At 44.7% G+C, this 16,912-nt stretch overlaps 1 protein-coding gene across 2 annotated transcripts in view; it reads right to left on the reverse strand.

The window, feature by feature from the left end:
- Positions 1 to 16,912, reverse strand: part of NOXA1 (NADPH oxidase activator 1) — a 41,330-nt gene that overhangs the window by 16,824 nt on the left and 7,594 nt on the right. For both annotated transcript variants that reach the window (XM_043530806.1, XM_027829878.3), the window contains exons 2-3: positions 15,077 to 15,159; positions 6,708 to 6,816 (exon numbers count right to left, since the gene is read on the reverse strand). In XM_043530806.1, coding sequence (XP_043386741.1) covers positions 6,708 to 6,816; positions 15,077 to 15,159 — 192 coding nt within the window. The remainder of the gene's footprint in view (positions 1 to 6,707; positions 6,817 to 15,076; positions 15,160 to 16,912) is intronic.

Below are 16,912 nucleotides of genomic sequence, written 5' to 3' on the forward strand. Positions count from 1 at the left end.
AATAAACTCTGCCCTTCATAAAGCTGTGCTGCTAGGCTCAGAGCCTTTGGGTCAGATCAGCACTAGCCACCAGGGTGCTGGAAGCTAAGAGGTACATGGGGCACAAAAGAGGAAGAGTTCTCAAAGGAGGATCATCTCTGACAACATTTGAGGCACTGTAGTTTAGTCCCTCTCAAGGCACCAGTGGCTCTAACATTTCCCTGTGCATATTTTATGGCTTTCTGCAAGCATGTATCCTGCTGCTGTGATACCCTTGTTCTGTGGCATACACCATACTCAATGACAGCACATTCACTAGCCACACCCTGGGAGGAAAAGCAGTGGGGAGTCACATGGACAGATATGTGCTCTTCTACAGAGTTCAGACAATAACCAGGCAACTTAGTATGAGGATCCACCAAGTCGTGAACGCTGGCTGGAAGAGTGTTGTAGTAACCAGGCAAGGACTTCAACAGGGCTTTATTTTTTAAAGTGGAAACGTCTTTTCCAAGCTGCTGCTGCACCCTCGGTAGCTCTCCCTGAGCCTCTACAACTCCTCCCCCCTCCTTCCTGTTTCCTGTCCTTTCAGACTCCAACAGCCAGTGCTCCCAGTTCTAATCATTACAAGCAACATCTAAACACCACAAAGAGGCTGGCCCAGAGGTGCTAAGCTCGGTCCAGATGTCAATAGCCAGATGTTATAGGGGGTGCCTGTAGCATTCCTGCAGCTTTCCCCGACCGCAGAACCCCATGCTTTTCAGGAAAGCTCCGCTGAGCTCTCCCCAGACCCTGTGTGCTATTAATGCGGCAGGTTAGGCCTGCACACACATGTACAATGAGCAGGAGAGCATGTAGGACTTACACAGCTAGCAGCACTATAATGGAACACATCTGGCCCAGGTCTCACACGTGGGCTTCCTAACAAGGTATCCAATTCCCACATTTAGGAATCAAATCAACCTCTAGGCTCATTAAATCGGCATTTACAAGCCCAAGAGGCAATGTAAGCATCCAAATGGGAGACCTGCATGTAACTCTAAGGTGCCCACATTGAAAAGCTGGGCCCAGGACATAAAAAGGTAGGTCTGTGTCTGTGATTTGGAAGTAACCTTTGGGCTAGTGGAGATAAGCGGCATTAAGGAGGCGACAAGAATGAAGAGCAATACCTGCTTTCCCTAGGAGTGTGCATTGCTGGCAAACCCAAGGACCAGCAGTGGCTCCTGCCTCAATAGTTATTGCCCATCCTCCTGATCAGAGGCCAGGGGCTGTAATGCTACTGTTCTTCTAATAGATAAAGAAAGAAGAAAAAGAGATGGTGGAAAAGTTGACCAGAAGATCCTCCTCAGCTAGCATTTAGGTTGAGGACAGAGGAGTGGCTTGTTGGACAGTGGCACCAAGGGGAATGGAGTCTGGGAGATGTCTGAGTGGCAGATGCTGGAGGAGTGAACTGATGTGGGGAAAATAAGCACATAACCTGAGATGGGCCATGGTCTGCTGGTAAGATCATAGGACTAGGATCCAGAACTACTGAGTCCTATTCCTCATTGTTATTGACACATGGATAATAATACTTACCCACCTCACAGAGGTGTTGTGGAGATTAATTAAGGCTAAACTATGGTCCAATGGATTTCAGTGGTAAAACTCTCATTAGCTTGTGTAGGACCAGGGTTTAGCCCTTACTTCTGTAAAGATCTTTGAGATACTAAGATGAAAGCAGATCATTAGAGTATTAATCACAAATGATGATTTATCACCATCGCCATTGGAGGGGACATTAACTTGTGCTGATGGTGAAGTCCTCCAGTGGTATTTTGTTTTCATTTTTTGCAAAATGTGAAACCTTTTCAGAGGACATTCGATGGTCAACATGGTGAGAATACATATCTTGATATCTTCTAAAGAATGCTTCATGAATATATGTTTGTGCTTGCCAGTGTGTGCACCAATCCCATTCCCTCAGCCAGCCTTCAGATGTGCCTGGGGCCCTGCGCTTTCAAAAGGCACACCCATTGCTTTCAAAGGCATGACAACAAAGTGGAAGGAAATGCAGGAAGAGATCCATAGAGTCACACTGCTGCTGTATAGAAGCTTTATTACACAGCATTTTAAGGAGCACATGCATGAATAAAGTTGCCTGACAGGTTCTGGGACATGCCTGACCGGACACACACAATGACTCTTTTCACATTTAGGGGAGTCTAAGTATTAAACTTTTTTCTACCTGATTTTCAGTGCATCCAAAAAGATTCAGGACACAGGAAACAAAGTAATGTAAAGGAGACTAGCTAAAATGTACAACAGCTGCATCTCTGTTTAAAATGTTTTTATTTCTCAAAACCCCTTTGTCACACAGACTGCACTAGTCTGTGACCTCTGTCCCTTAATTCCTCAGAGAAGTGTTGTCATAAACATACTAAGGGTAGCATAAAATCCCTCCTTTACCTGTAAAGGGTTAAGAAGATCAAATAACCTGGTTGGAACCTGACCAAAAAGACCAATAAGAAAAGAAGATACTTTCAAATGGGGGTGGGAGGGGGAGAGGTTTTGTTTGTGCTCTCTTTGTTGTGCTCTCTTGGGACAGAGAGAGGGACCAGGCAGGAAAAAAACATCTCCTAAAACCCTACCTGAAATAAGCATCTCAGATTACAAAAATTGTAAGCAAAGCAAGGAAAGGCGTTAGATTAGCTTTTGTTTTAGTCTGTGAATTTTCCCTGTGCTAAGAGGGAGGTTTATTCCTGTTTTTGGAACTTCGAAGTTGAGCCTAGAGGGGACACTTCTGTGTTTTAAATCTGTTTATTACCCTGTAAAATTACCTTCCATCCTGATTTTACAGAGGTGCTTCTTTTACCTTTTTCTTTATAATAAAGTTCTTCTTTTAAGAACCTGATTGATTTTAGTGTCCTAAAGATAAAGGGTCTGGTCTGTACTTTTATTAAAGGCATTTGGTTAGTACATTATGCTCAAGCCTCCCCAGGAAAGGGGATGAAGGGGCTTGGGGGAATATTTTGGGGAAACAGGGACTCCAAGCGGCCCTTTTCCCTGGATGTTTGTCTAAATCACTTGGTGGTGGTAGCAATACCATCCAAGGAGGAGGACAGGATTTGTGCCTTGGGGAAGTTTTAACCTAAGCTGGTTAAAATGGATGAATGGACTACAAGGTGGATAGAAAGCTGGCTAGATTGTCGGGCTCAACGGGTAGTGATCAATGGCTCCATGTCTAGTTGGCAGGCGGTATCAAGTGGAGTGCCCCAAGGGTCGGTCCTGGGGCCGGTTTTGTTCAATATCTTCATAAATGATCTGGAGGATGGTGTGGATTACACCCTCAGCAAGTTTGCAGATGACACTAAACTGGGAGGAGAGGCAGATACGCTAGAGGGTAGGGATAGGATACAGAGGGACCTAGACAAATTGGAGGATTGGGCCAAAAGAAATCTGATGAGCTTCAACAAGGACAAGTGCAGAGTCCTGCACTTAGGACGGAAGAATCCAATGCACCGCTACAGACTAGGGACCGAATGGCTCGGCAGCAGTTCTGCAGAAAAGGACCTAAGGGTTACAGTGGACAAGAAGCTGGATATGAGTCAACAGTGTGCCCTTGTTGCCAAGAAGGACAATGGCATTTTGGGATGTATAAGTAGGGGCATTGCTAGTAGATTGAGGGACATGATCGTTCCCCTCTATTCGACATTGGTGAGGCCTCATCTGGAGTACTGTGTCCAGTTTTGCGCCCCACACTACAAGAAGGATGTGGAAAAATTGGAAAGAGTCCAGCAGAGGGCAACAAAAATGATTAGGGGACTGGAACACATGACTTCTGAGGAGAGGCTGAGGGAACTGGGGATGTTTAGTCTATGGAAGAGAAGAATGAGGGGGGATTTGATAGCTGCTGTCACCTACCTGAAAGGGGGTTCCAAAGAGGATGGATCTAGACTGTTCTCAGTGGTAGCAGATGACAGAACAAGGGTAATGGTCTCATGTTGCAGTGGGGGAGATTTAGGTTGGATATTAGGAAAAACTTTTTCACTAGGAGGGTGGTGAAACACTGAAATGTGTTACCTAGGGAGGTGGTGGAATCTCCTTCCTTAAAAGTTTTTAAGGTCAGGCTTGAAAAAGCCCTGGCTGGGATGATTTAATTGGGGATCGGTCCTGCTTTGAGCAGGGTGTTGGACTAGATGACCTCCTGAGGTCCCTTCCAACCCTGATATTCTATGATTCTGTGATTCTAAGCTGGTAGAAATACGTTTGGGGGTCTTTCATGCAGGTCCCCACATTTGTACCCCAGAGTTCAGAGTGGGGAGGGAACCCTGACAGGAATTCACTGTGCATGAGCTAGGGAAGTCACAACAACCCATCACATCTGCCACATAGGATAGAATCCCCAATATACAAGTTATATACACTGAGTAAAGAACATACACAGACATTAAGATTATTTCCAGTGTTGTGTAAATTGTCTTTCTTTTATATTGTGCAGCAGTAATTTCTGTTGTGTTTACATTTATAATTATTGGACAGAACACTGGGAGTTTAAAAGAATGTGCCAAATAACATTACCAATTGCAGACCAGGCCTTGTTAAGTACATCTTGGGATTTGTTCACAGTTTGCATTCTTAGGGCCATGTCTTCCAGTTAGGCCCATGGGATGTGTGAAGAAGTGGGAATTTTCTGACCTATTTTTAGGAATTTATGTGTGCCTCAGTTTCCTACTATACTTTGCATTGCTACCCTGTGGGTGCAAAAGGGTTAACACCACTTCTGGAACACCTCAGGAGATATGAGGTATGTGTTTCACTTTGCTGTCCTGCGTCATTAAAGAACAGGTTTAAACCAACCCAGGTCAATAGAGGATGTGAAGAGATAATGAGACCCCCATCCCCACCTCTTGCCCCATCCCGATGACTGAACAGTTGACACCTAACAGCAGGAACTCCTGCCCACCTCCCTCCCAGGCAGAACACGTGAACTCAGCTGGAGAACAAAGGCAAAAAGGTGTCGGGTGGCTGGAATAAGGGCTGCCCTGTGGAAGGACTCAGCAGCTCTCATCTGGAATGGAGGCAAAGAGTCAGAGCCAGTACTGGAGTTGAAAACCACTTTCACTGCATTGGCGTGGCCAGGACGGACTATTACTTTCCGGTGCCAACCTGAGAACTCCCAGACTCTGTGGCCAGGCGATTAATCAATTGTCACCTTGTTTTGAGAAGGCTGCCTGCACGGCTGCAATACTCGCTGTGAGCCTTGTGCCCTGCCTGGGTACAGCACCAGCCTTTAGGGGTGTCAAGTTTGGCTGGATGTATTCCTGGAGGTCTCATCACGCGACATAATCTTTAATTAAAGATTAATCTTTCATTCCTGGAGACTGCAGGACAACCCTGGAGGCAGGGGTGAAAGTAACTTAAGGGATCCTGAGCAGGCGGGGGGGGCGGGGCCTCAGGTGGAAAGGGCGGGGCCTTTAAATCCCCAGGCCCTTTAAATCGCTGCCGCTACCCCAGGGCTCCGGCTGCGATTTAAAGGGCCAGAGCTTCGGTAGCTGCGGCTGGGAGCCTCGGGCCCTTTAAATCACCACCGGAGCCCCATGGTAGTGGTAGCTGCAGCGGCAGCCAGGAGCCCCAGGGCTCTGGTGGCAATTTAAAGGGCCCGGGGCTCTGGCTTCAGTAGCAGTGGCCGGGAGCCCTGGGCTGTTTAAATCACCGCCAGAGCCCCATGGTAGCGGTAGCTGCGGCAGCAGCCGGGAGCCACAGGGCTCTGCTGGGAGCCCAGGGCCCTTTAAAACTGTCTGCCTGGGGAAGCTGCCCCCTGCCGGTATGGTTGGCTGTGTACCGGCTCTTGATGGTATGCCATACTGTACTGGACCGGTTTACTTTCACCTCTTCCTGGCAGGTTGGCAACCCTACCAGCCTCCCATAGGCATCTGGCTTGGCTGGATTTGCTGCAGATAGGCACGGAAAGAGACAGGGACCACTGGTGCCCAAAGGCCCAGTCTTGGAGTCTGACAGACTACGGCCTGCCCTGTGGAACTGTGTGGTTCCTTGAGGCCTGGCCCACTAAAAGGGTCACTCCCAAGGGATGGGTTACAGGTTGGGGCACAGACCAGCCCTGTGAATCCATAACAGGTGGACCCGTGATAAGCAGCCGATAATGTGACATTTCTGTGTACAGGAATATGGATATGTGGTTTTTGCTTATTCTTCCATTCTCAAAATTTATGCACAACACAGGCATTGGCCTCAAGGGATCTCTACAGAGACTGCAGTCTGGTCAAAGATGGCATCTTTAGCTCATTGCAACACTGATATGGATTCTACTGGGATGAAATTTAAGGAAAAACGCATGCCTCTCAGGAACCACTCTCTACTCCTTAACTGGATTAACTGCACCTCAACAACCTCAGCAGAACTAGAGAGAGAAAGTTGGGTGGTCGCATCTCCACTCACATGTTCTGTACACACTTCTTTTCAGCTACTCACTCTCTCAATATAAAAATACTGTTTGAATTTTGGAATTAGACCACTTTCCCCCAGTTTTCCCAGGCTAGCAGGTAAGCTCCAGCGCAGTGCTAATATTGTGCAAGTTGGACTGGTAGTACACTGATATCCTCATGTAGATCTGGACCTTAGGGTTTTATTGTCAAACACAGAAATTATGATGCACACAGCTTGGAAAGCATCCGGTTGGCTTTCCATTGCCGATAAGTAAAGACATATCTCCTACCCACCCACACACTCACCTCCCAGGCACAGAGCATGTGCCTTAGTCCCAGTTGTTTGTAGTCAATGAAAGGGTTATTTCTTAGGTGAGTGAGGGCCATGCTGCAGTCATACAGAGCTTCTTCATACCTGCAATGCACAAGGATAGAGATGAAGATGAGAACTGAATCCCCAAATTTGCAGAAAAAAGTATCAAGCTCAGAAACCAGACTAGCAAAGAGGATTCTTCTCTTCTCAGCAGCCTGGGTTAGAGGAAGCTTCACTGGAGAAACATATGGAATCCCTAAATGTAGACTATTGTTTCCCTTTCCTCCATGATGATCTGCTCTCATCCCACTGTCTGAGTCTGTTAACTTTTGACATCCAAAATGCAGTCATGATACTGAGGAGATGGGAGAAAGTGGAAAGACTAACAGTTCCTTGCTAACTCTAGAAACTATTCACATTATGCTCCAATTATGGGAATTGGGATCCCTTTCAATTTTATCCTAACTAGTGTCCTTGCAGAAATTTCAGAGAAAAAGAAAGTGCTGAAGGGTAGTGCTGATACTGGACAACAATTCCCAACTAAAGGGGAAGGGACTGAGAAAACCCTGCGGCTGGCCTGTGCCAGCTGACTCAGACTCTCAGGGCTCAGGCAGGAGGCTGTTTAATCGTAGTGTAGATTTATGGATTAGGGCTGGAGCCTGGGCTCTAGGGCCCTGTGAGGTGGGAGGGTACCAGAGCTCAGGCTGCAGGCCAAGCCCGGAAGTCTATTCAGCAATGGAACAGCCCCACAGCCCAAGCCCCGTGAGCCTGAGTCAGCTGGCATAGGCCAGCTGTGGGTTTGTCTCTGCTGTGTAGACAAATCCTGAGAATCAATCTTTTTTGAACAACGTATGTATAAATGTAGAGGAACTCCACTGATTACAAATAGAATTGCTCTGAATTAGAGCTGTGCGGAGGATGGAAGATCTGCTTGGAGAACGAATTCCAGAGTTCTAAATTTGGCTTCATTCCAAATTTGAAAAATGTGAAGTTCTCTGCAAAGGAATTTTTTTTCATTTCAAATTGCTGAAAACATTTCATTTCTATACAGAATTTTAAAAAATCAGAATGAATAGTCTTTTCAAAATGAAGAATTGAAACATTTTGTTTTCACATTGTCTAAACTTTCTCTCCCTTTCTTCTTCCTAAATGAACTTCTCAACGGAACAGTACATTCTAACAGAATATGATTCCACTGACGTTCCTCCAATCAGTTCTACTCTGAATTTACCCCAGTGTTGTTCAGAGCAGAATTTGGCTCAGCCATTTTGACCAACAGGAATGGCAATGGCCACCCTCCCTCAACAGAGAGGAGCAGCCACAGAGACACAAAGGTCACCTTATGGGGACAACTAAAATCATAATAGGGATGGAGGGAAGTGGAGTGAGGTCTGTGTTGCTAGGAGCCCAGGTGCCAGCTCATGCCAAGGCCCAGGCCTCACTGAACACTGACAGATGCACAGCTGGAAAACAGTCTAACTCACCTGTGTGTTAGTATTGTTAAAATATGACTTAGATTTATAAGAACATGTTTATTGTTTAGACTTTATGAAGGCTTGTAGGATGCTGCATGTATTAATCTTACTTATAACATCTGTACCCCGTAAGAGTATATAAGATTGTATGAGGTATTTGCATTGTAATCCTCTGTAATTGTGTAAGTCATCAAATGGAAAGGAGCATTAATTAATGTAGAAATACTGGCTTCCTACAGAAGGTGTTAGGTCCCGCCCACCAAGAAGACCCACAAAGGAGCCATTGTGAAACTGTAATGCTGTCTGGAGTGGCTCACGACTGTAAGTGCCTACCTTAGGGCAAACTGTTAGAAAACAAGGGCAGACACCCCAAACTGGTGGTGTGGTCTATAATTACATTTCCCCAAGCCAATAACAAATGTGAACTCCTGGATCACTTTACCAGGCTCACCATGGAATCAGAGACAGTCCTCTCAGACTCTCCAGTCTATATTGCCACCCAGGCAAGCTGAACTTTGTGATAAAAGGTTCTTTAAACTCCAAACCACACCACATCAGGTTTCTCCCAGTCCCAAGAGACCAGTCGCCCCAGATCAGCTGGTACTCCAGATCTTACACCAAAGACAAGTTTGGCACCCAATTCTATAGTAAACTAACTATAGGTTTATTAGCTAAGAAAAGGAAATGAGAGTTATTGAGGTTAAAGCAGGTAAAATATATGCACAGGTGAGTCACAGTTTTAACTCCAAGTGGTGTCAGTGATGTAATAAACTGCCAGTTTCCCAAAAGTCTTTCAGGGGCTCTGCTCTGCTCCTTAAAGGAGCAGAACAGGGCTAGGGAGGGCATTCATTCTTTATACGGCTTTAACAGCACAATGCATATGCTAACAAACTTAAACAAAGGCTTTGTTTAAGTTTGTTAGCATATGTATTGTGCTGTTAAATTGGTCAGGAGTCCTCAAGAGGAGTGGGGGGGGGGACGACGGAAGGTGTTTAAAGAGTGTTTTTTATTCTGTTTCTCCCCATTGGTCTGAATTATCCATGACATTCATACTGCATCACATCAAGTCCAAATCATTAGAGGAATGCTTCTGCTTGCACTGACCAGAGGATGTTTGGATTCTGATGTCAGCCCAGTTCTGCAGCCTGATGGGAATCAGGTGTTGTCCAGAGTGTACATAGAATTCTTCTTTGCAGCCAAACTAGTCTAACATGCATTTTGCTAACTGGAACTGGAGCAGCAACACAAAGAAAACAAATGCCTCATTTTCCAGTTTTGTGGGTGAGAGAACTATAAGTGAAGATTATAATCATAGAATCATAGAATATCAGGGTTGGAAGGGACCTCAGAAGGTCATCTAGTCCAACCCCCTGCTCAAAGCAGGACCAATCCCCAACTAAATCATCCCACCCAGGGCTTTGTCAAGCCTGACCTTAAAAACTTTTAAGGAAGGAGATTCCATCACCTCCCTAGGTAACGCATTCCAGTGTTTCACCACCCTCCTAGTGAAAAAGTTTTTCCTAATATACAACCGAAACCTCCCCCACTGCAACTTGAGACCATTACTCCTTGTTCTGTCATCAGCTACCACTGAGAACAGTCTAGATCCATCATCTTTGGAACCCCCTTTCAGGTTGTTGAAAGCAGCTATCAAATCCCACCTCATTCTTCTCTTCCGCAGACTAAACAATCCCAGTTCCCTCATCCTCTCCTCAGAAGTCATGTGTTCCAGTCCCCTAATCATTTTTGTTGCCCTCCGCTGGACTTTTTCCAATTTTTCCACATCCTTCTTGTAGTGTGGGGGCCAAAACTGGACACAGTACTCCAGATGAGGCCTCACCAATGTCGAATAGAGGGGAACGATCATGTCCCTCGATCTGCTGGCAACGCCCCTACATATACATCCCAAAATGCCAAAATGACACTGACATTCCTGCCTCAGGAATCTGCCAAGAACTTTGCTGAAAATATGTTCCTCATCTTAACGACGGAGCTAAGACTTATCACACATCTTCCCACCTATATTTGAATAAAGCTCCTTCTGATCTGACAGCTCAGGCATTGTCAGTTTCATCTAGAACAATTTACAAACTTGGAACCTAATCCTGTAAACCCTTAATCATTCGATCAATCCCATTGAAAACAATGACAGGTTTCAGAGTAGCAGCCGTGTTAGTCTGTATTCGCAAAAAGAAAAGGAGTACTTGTGGCACCTTAGAGACTAACCAATTAAATAAATAAATTGGTTGGTCTCTAAGGTGCCACAAGTACTCCTTTTCTTTTTATTGAAAACAATGGGACTATTTGCGTGTCTATGGACCACTTTTGTGGTAAGAGTTTCAGGAGTCTGTTCTGCTCCTATAAAAGAAGTTGAATCTCCCATTGAAATGCAATGTTTGGGTACAATATCATAATGCAGTTTAGGATACAGTTCTACTTAAAATTTGTCTTCTAATAAGTCACACATATGCTGAAATGGCTCCTCACCCAACTCCCATATTCCATATAAACAGACTGAAATACTAAGTATTTTGGGGGAAGTGAGTAGTTAAGCTTGTTGATATTTGTATATACAAACACCCATTTCATCACTGTACTGGAAAATATAGCTGAACTTAATTTTCTATGGAATTTGAATAAAGTTTAACAGCCCCAATTGTTTTCTGTGTTTATCAGTATGAACCTGAAAAAATTACATGCCTTCTAAGAGAAAAGAATCAGTCCACACTTACTGAAAAAAAAAATTCCTTCCAACTGGTGTTCAGAAGAGTGCTACAAGACACATACATAACCTCATGAGCAGAGGGCGGAGAGGATATCCTCCCACATTATGACCAGCAAAATAATAATAATAATTAATAATAAAATCTCAAAGAGGCAGAGGTTAACAGATTTGCAAACCTAAAAACCTATGTTATGCTTTAAACCACCTCAGCATATACCAGGTTTATGAACATTACAAAGTTATCTGCAAAGGAACACTGAAGCCCATTTGATAGCAGCCTTCAACTACCTGAAGGGGGGTTCCAAAGAGAATGGAGCTCGGCTGTTCTCAGTGGTAGCAGATGACAGAACAAGGAGCAATGGTCTCAAGTTGCAGTGGGGGAGGTCTAGGTTGGATATTAAAAAAAAGGTTTTAACTCGGAGGGTGGTGAAGCACTGGAATGGGTTACCTAGGGAGGTGGTGGAATCTCTATCCTTAGAGATTTTTAAGGCCTGGCTTGACAAAGCCCTGGCTGAGATGATTTAGAATCATAGGGACCTCAGGAGGTCATCTAGTCCAACCCTCTGCTCAAAGCAGGACAAATCCTCAATTTTTGGCCCAGATCCCTAAATGGCCCCTTCAAGGATTGAACTCACAACCCTGCATTTAGCAGGCCAATGCTCAAACACTGAGCTATCCCTCCCCCCTAGTTCGTGTCAGTCCTGCTTTGAGCAGGGGATTGGTTTAGATGACCTCCTGAGGTCTCTTCCAACCCTAATATTCTATGATTCTATAATTCTATGAACCTGAATGCGTGCCAGCCAGTATGCCCTCACTGACTAAAGGCTCAGTCACACCTGAACAGCTAAAAATTAATCTTGCCATTTTAGGTTAAATGGAGTCATGTCACTGGCTCCATCTCTGTTGTTACATAACGGATAACAAAACTCCAGTGGGGCATGGTGCTGGCACATAGGGTCTCAGGTACGTGGTGTGATTTTTCAGAATAACTTTTAGGAATAGTCATGTACATGAAATAGCTGGTACTTATGATTATGCTATTTCTATGCATGTATATTCATCTTGGTTTCTGAAGTTATGAATATTAGCTATGTTTCCTACATGTTTGCTCCTGTGGTAACGCCCACAAGGTATTTAGCCAGCACATGAAGGGACAAGTCAAGCTGAATGGCCCATTAAGGAACACTTAGCTCACAATGGACCCTGGAAAACACCTGTCTACACTTAATGGACTTTTCCTGTGAACATTCTAACTAGTATATGGGTGGGGGTGATGGACATGTAACTTGCCCATGTGACTCCAAACACCATCTTTCACAGTGAGAACAGATTTCCCTTTACTTGGCACTTGGCAGAAGCTAAAAGGTCCATTTTGCCTCTTTTCTGCTCCAGCCTCTGAACTATGAACATATACTGAGGGGAGCAACGGACTGAGGACTTTAAGGTAATCTGGAGCCTTCATATTTCCTTGATCCTTTGCAGATGGACTTATGAGTTAGATGTCATAGAGAGACTGTTCTAGACTCATTGATTGCTGATTTCTCCCTTGCAATGGACAAAGATAAGATTTCTGCTGACTTTCTCACATGAGTCAGCAGCTTTTGATACCTGTAGTATAAGCAACATAGCCCTTGTTTGAGTGGTTTTGTTCTTTCCTCTCCAAATGTCCCAAATAGTAAACCTCCTTTTGATTTCAATGGGAACAGGATTTGGCCCCAAGAGATCAGAGAATGGGATTTTGATCAATTGCTTATCTGTCCAGAGACAATTCTCATGCACGTTCTGCCCGGCTGATTTTGGTTGCCTCTCCTGTATGTCAGGCAGAGGAAAATAATAAAACACTGTGGGCTGTCATTCTATCACGCTGCACATGGCACACACAGTTCTATGCCTCTTTTCCATCAAACCCAGATGGCGCAGCATCTTTCCTTTCCTAGTGCCTGGCAGAGAGCAATACTTAGATAAAGGCAAGCTGACAGGAGCTTAGTTTGGACATAAGGGAGGCACTGATAGTGTGTTAAGGGAAAGTGGGGTGATTGTCCTTCCTATCCTTCTTTCACTTAAGAAGTTTTCAATTTGGGGTGCTGCTGCATCCTCAGTGACACCTGCAAGTACAGGTGGCACCAGGGGCCCAAAGCATCATTTTACCACTGCATCTGCAGTTATAAAACTTTAGACAAGTAAGGGGGGTGTCGGCGGGGACGGGGAGAGCATGGGGGCCCCGGGCTGGGGGCAGGGAGGAGTCACATGGAGGGTCACGTGGGGAAGTCACGTGCCCTCTCTTCTGTCCCTCCCATGAGTGCAATACTGGCAATAAATGATTTCTACTTGCACCACTGATCTATAATACAAAAGTGAATTGACCTGAATACATTGTAGCATGACCTGATCTGCCAGCCTCACAGAAACATTAAAGATTAAAGACTTTGTTGATTGCTTCCCCTCATACTCAGGGAGAGCAGACCTGCAGGTGAACTCATCCCATCAGCTTGAACTCTGGGGGAAGAGAATAAAAATCCCTGACAAGAAGGAACAGTAACTCTCTGCTGCTTGAACTCTGAGAAGTGAAGATTCATATGTCCCTTCATGCTTCAACCACCATTCCAGGGGACATGCGCCCATGCTGATGATGGGTTCTGCTCGATAATGATCCAAAGCCACGAAAACCAACGCATGTTCATTTTCTTATCTGAGTCAGATGCCACCAGCAGAAGGTTGATTTTCTTTTTTGATTGTTCAGGTTCTGTAGTTTCCACAATGGAGTGTTGCTCTTTTAAGACTTCTGAAAGCATGCTCCACACCTCGTCCCTCTCAGATTTTGGAAGGCACTTCAGATTCTTAAACCTTGGGTCAAGTGCTGTAGCTATCTTTACAAATTTCACATTGGTACCTTCTCTGCATTTTGTCAAATCTGCAGTGAAAGTTTTCTTAAAATGAACAACATATGCTGGGTCATCATCTGAGACTGCTATAACATGAAATATATGGCAGAATGCAGGTAAAATAGAGCCGGGGACATACAGTTCTCCCCCAAGGAGTTCAGTCACAAATTTAATTAACGCATTTTTTTTTAACGAGCATCATTAGCATGAAAGCCTGTCCTCTGGAATGGTGGCCGAAGCATGAAGGGGTATACAAATGGTTAGCATATCTGGCACTTAAATACCTTGCAATGCCGACTACAAAAGTCCCATGAGAACGCCTGTTCTCACTTTGTGGTGACATTGTAAATAAGAAGTGGGCAGCATTATCTCCCGTAAATGTGAATAAACTTGTTTGTCTTAGCTATTGGCTGAACGAGAAGTAGGACTGAGTGGACTTGTAGGCTCTAAAGTTTTGCATTGTTTTGTTTTTGAGTGCAGTTATGTAACAAAAAAAATCTATATTTGTAAGTTACACTTTCATGATAAAGAGATTGCATTACAGTACTTGTATGAGGTGAATTGAAAAATACTATTTCTTTCGTTTATCATTCTACAGTGCAAATATTTGTAATAAAAATAATATACCCTTTGATTTCAATTGCAACACAGAATACAATATATATGAAAATGTAGAAAAACATCCAAAATATTTAATACATTTCAATTGGTATTCTATTGTTTAACAGTGCGATTAAAATTCCAATTAATGTTTTAAATTGCAATTAATTTTTTTCAGTTAATCGTGTGAGTGAACTGCAATTAATCGACAGCCCTAGTAAACGGTCTTTCCTGGGGAGGTGGCATACCAGACTTGATAGATCAATTGTCTGATATGTTTCTGGTCTTTTGGAACATTTGGGATGGACTCAGATACAAGAGTTTTAGAGAGGGTGTCTGTGCTATGGCTACGAGTTACACTGTCTTTAAGTTTATTAACTTTTGCTTTTGGGGTGTCTGAGTACACATATAATGCAGTATGGTAATCAGAGTCTGCGTTCTGTAACTTGCTATGCCACTGATTCACTGTGAGGCCTTGGGGAAGTCACTTCCCTTCTCTAAACCTCAGCCTCCCCAACTGTAACATGGAGATTATACTGACCGAACTGACAAAGATCTTCTGAGGCTTAACTGATATTTGCAAAGTGCATTGAGAACATTGGACAAAATGCACTTCAGAAGGGTGAAATATCATTTAAGAAAGAGAGGCAAAGAGTGAAATGGACAAGCATTACACTTACATTGCTAACTGCAGATGGACAAACCCTCTTTGAAAGAAGCCAACAGCTAGATGGTTGTCCTTGGTAACTGTTTTATCAAAGGCCTAAGAAGAAAAATACAGACATGACACAAGTTAGCTAAACCACATAACAGAGCTAATGCCTGACAGATGTGATTGCAAGGCATTTGTTAGAGCTATGGAAGGGCATGGTGGCTGAAACCCAGGAGCAGTTCCTGTGTGGGGGAGAATGCATGTGAACCATCAAAATGATTTGTTGCAGATTAGAACAGTCCCAGGAGAAAGTGATGGAATGTTCCTAAAATAACCCTGTCCGGAATCAGGATTGTGGAAAGCAGCCCCAGGCTCCTGTAATCTGAAGGCCTATTTGCCTGAATCATAATTGGCTGTTCACACCTGGAAGCACCTTGTATAGCCTGTTCTTGGCCACTTCGAGCAGACACAGATGAGCTGTGGGAAGAATCATTTTGGGTACCACTTGGTTTGAGAGGGGATCATTGAAAGCAGGTGGTGATGGGGTGGAGAGTGGGGGATGCGAAGGAGAAAATGGAAAGATTCCCCACCACGCACATAAAAGTCAGTATTCCTGCTTATCTTAAACCCACAGATGGGCCTACTTCCCAGATGGATAAAGGGAACCATTGTATAGCTGTGGTAAACTTAGTTCATGGCAGTGGGTGTCAAAGCAGAACGCCATCCAGGAAGGTTATTTTAGTTAGTACGTGCTTTTGGAGAGTAAGGGGTGCATCTCCTCTACCACGATTATAAATAGGCGAAACGCAGATGGGAACGGACAAGGCCTGAAATCCTGGATTTTCTATATACTGGAACTGCCTGCATTTGAAAAGGGAGCCGTGTCAAGGCTGGTGAAAAGCACAGACCCAGGCCAGACTGTGCCCTCACCCTACACAGGGATATAAGGACAGGAAGGCTCCTTGGCCCTCTCCCTCCCCTGAATTTGCACACCCATGTGGGGCTGTAAGAGGGTCACTATGGCTCTCCATGGGGTATGCTGCTGTGCCTCAGTTTTTCCACACTGCTGTATTAACCTACAGGAAGAAAATATCAAACATTCACTTGACCCACACAAAGCCCATCAGTTCCTTCTCTGGTCTGCAGGACTTCATGGCTCTGTCCCTCCACCATTCCCAGGGCTCACCCAGCCCTTCCAGCCAAGCTTCTCCCTTCATTAGAGTGAAATACATCTTCAGCCTCAAAGAGCACCACAGGCACTGTTCTACCCCTACATACCTCCTTCCGCTCTGCCTTTTTCAGCAACTGCCCTTTTATATAGAGCGGGAGTGAGCCCACCCCTTCCTTCCAGTTGTCTCTACTGCGGTGTTTAAATGTTGCTTGTAATTCTTAGACTTGGGAGCACTGGCTGTTGGGAGTCTGAAAGGACAGGAAACAGGAAGGAGGGGGGAGGAGTTGAGAGGCTGGGAGAAAGCTACCGAGGGTGCAGCAGCAGCTTGGTAAAGAGGTTTCCACTTTGAAAATAAAGTCCTGTTGAAGCTTGTTAGTACCTTGCCTGGTTGATACAACACTCTACCCCATTGTGTGTTCTCTTGCAATCAATACAAACAGATGTGGCCCTTCCTTCTCCGCTCGCCCAGGGACAGGGTCTGTGCATCCCGTTGCAGGGGTACATGACAATCACACAGAGAAATGCAAACACACTGTGCTAGTCTAGACTCTCCATGCTTTTTTCTTTTTCCCTTGCACTGACCAGGTAAACTAAGCTGGCACAAGGAAAGAACACTATCCACCTCCAAACAGTGACAGAGACCCACTTAGAATCATAGAATATCAGGGTTGGAAGGGACCCCAGAAGGTCATC

This window comes from Chelonia mydas, chromosome 16 (genome assembly GCF_015237465.2).
Source record: "Chelonia mydas isolate rCheMyd1 chromosome 16, rCheMyd1.pri.v2, whole genome shotgun sequence".
Lineage (NCBI taxonomy): Eukaryota > Metazoa > Chordata > Testudines > Cheloniidae > Chelonia > Chelonia mydas.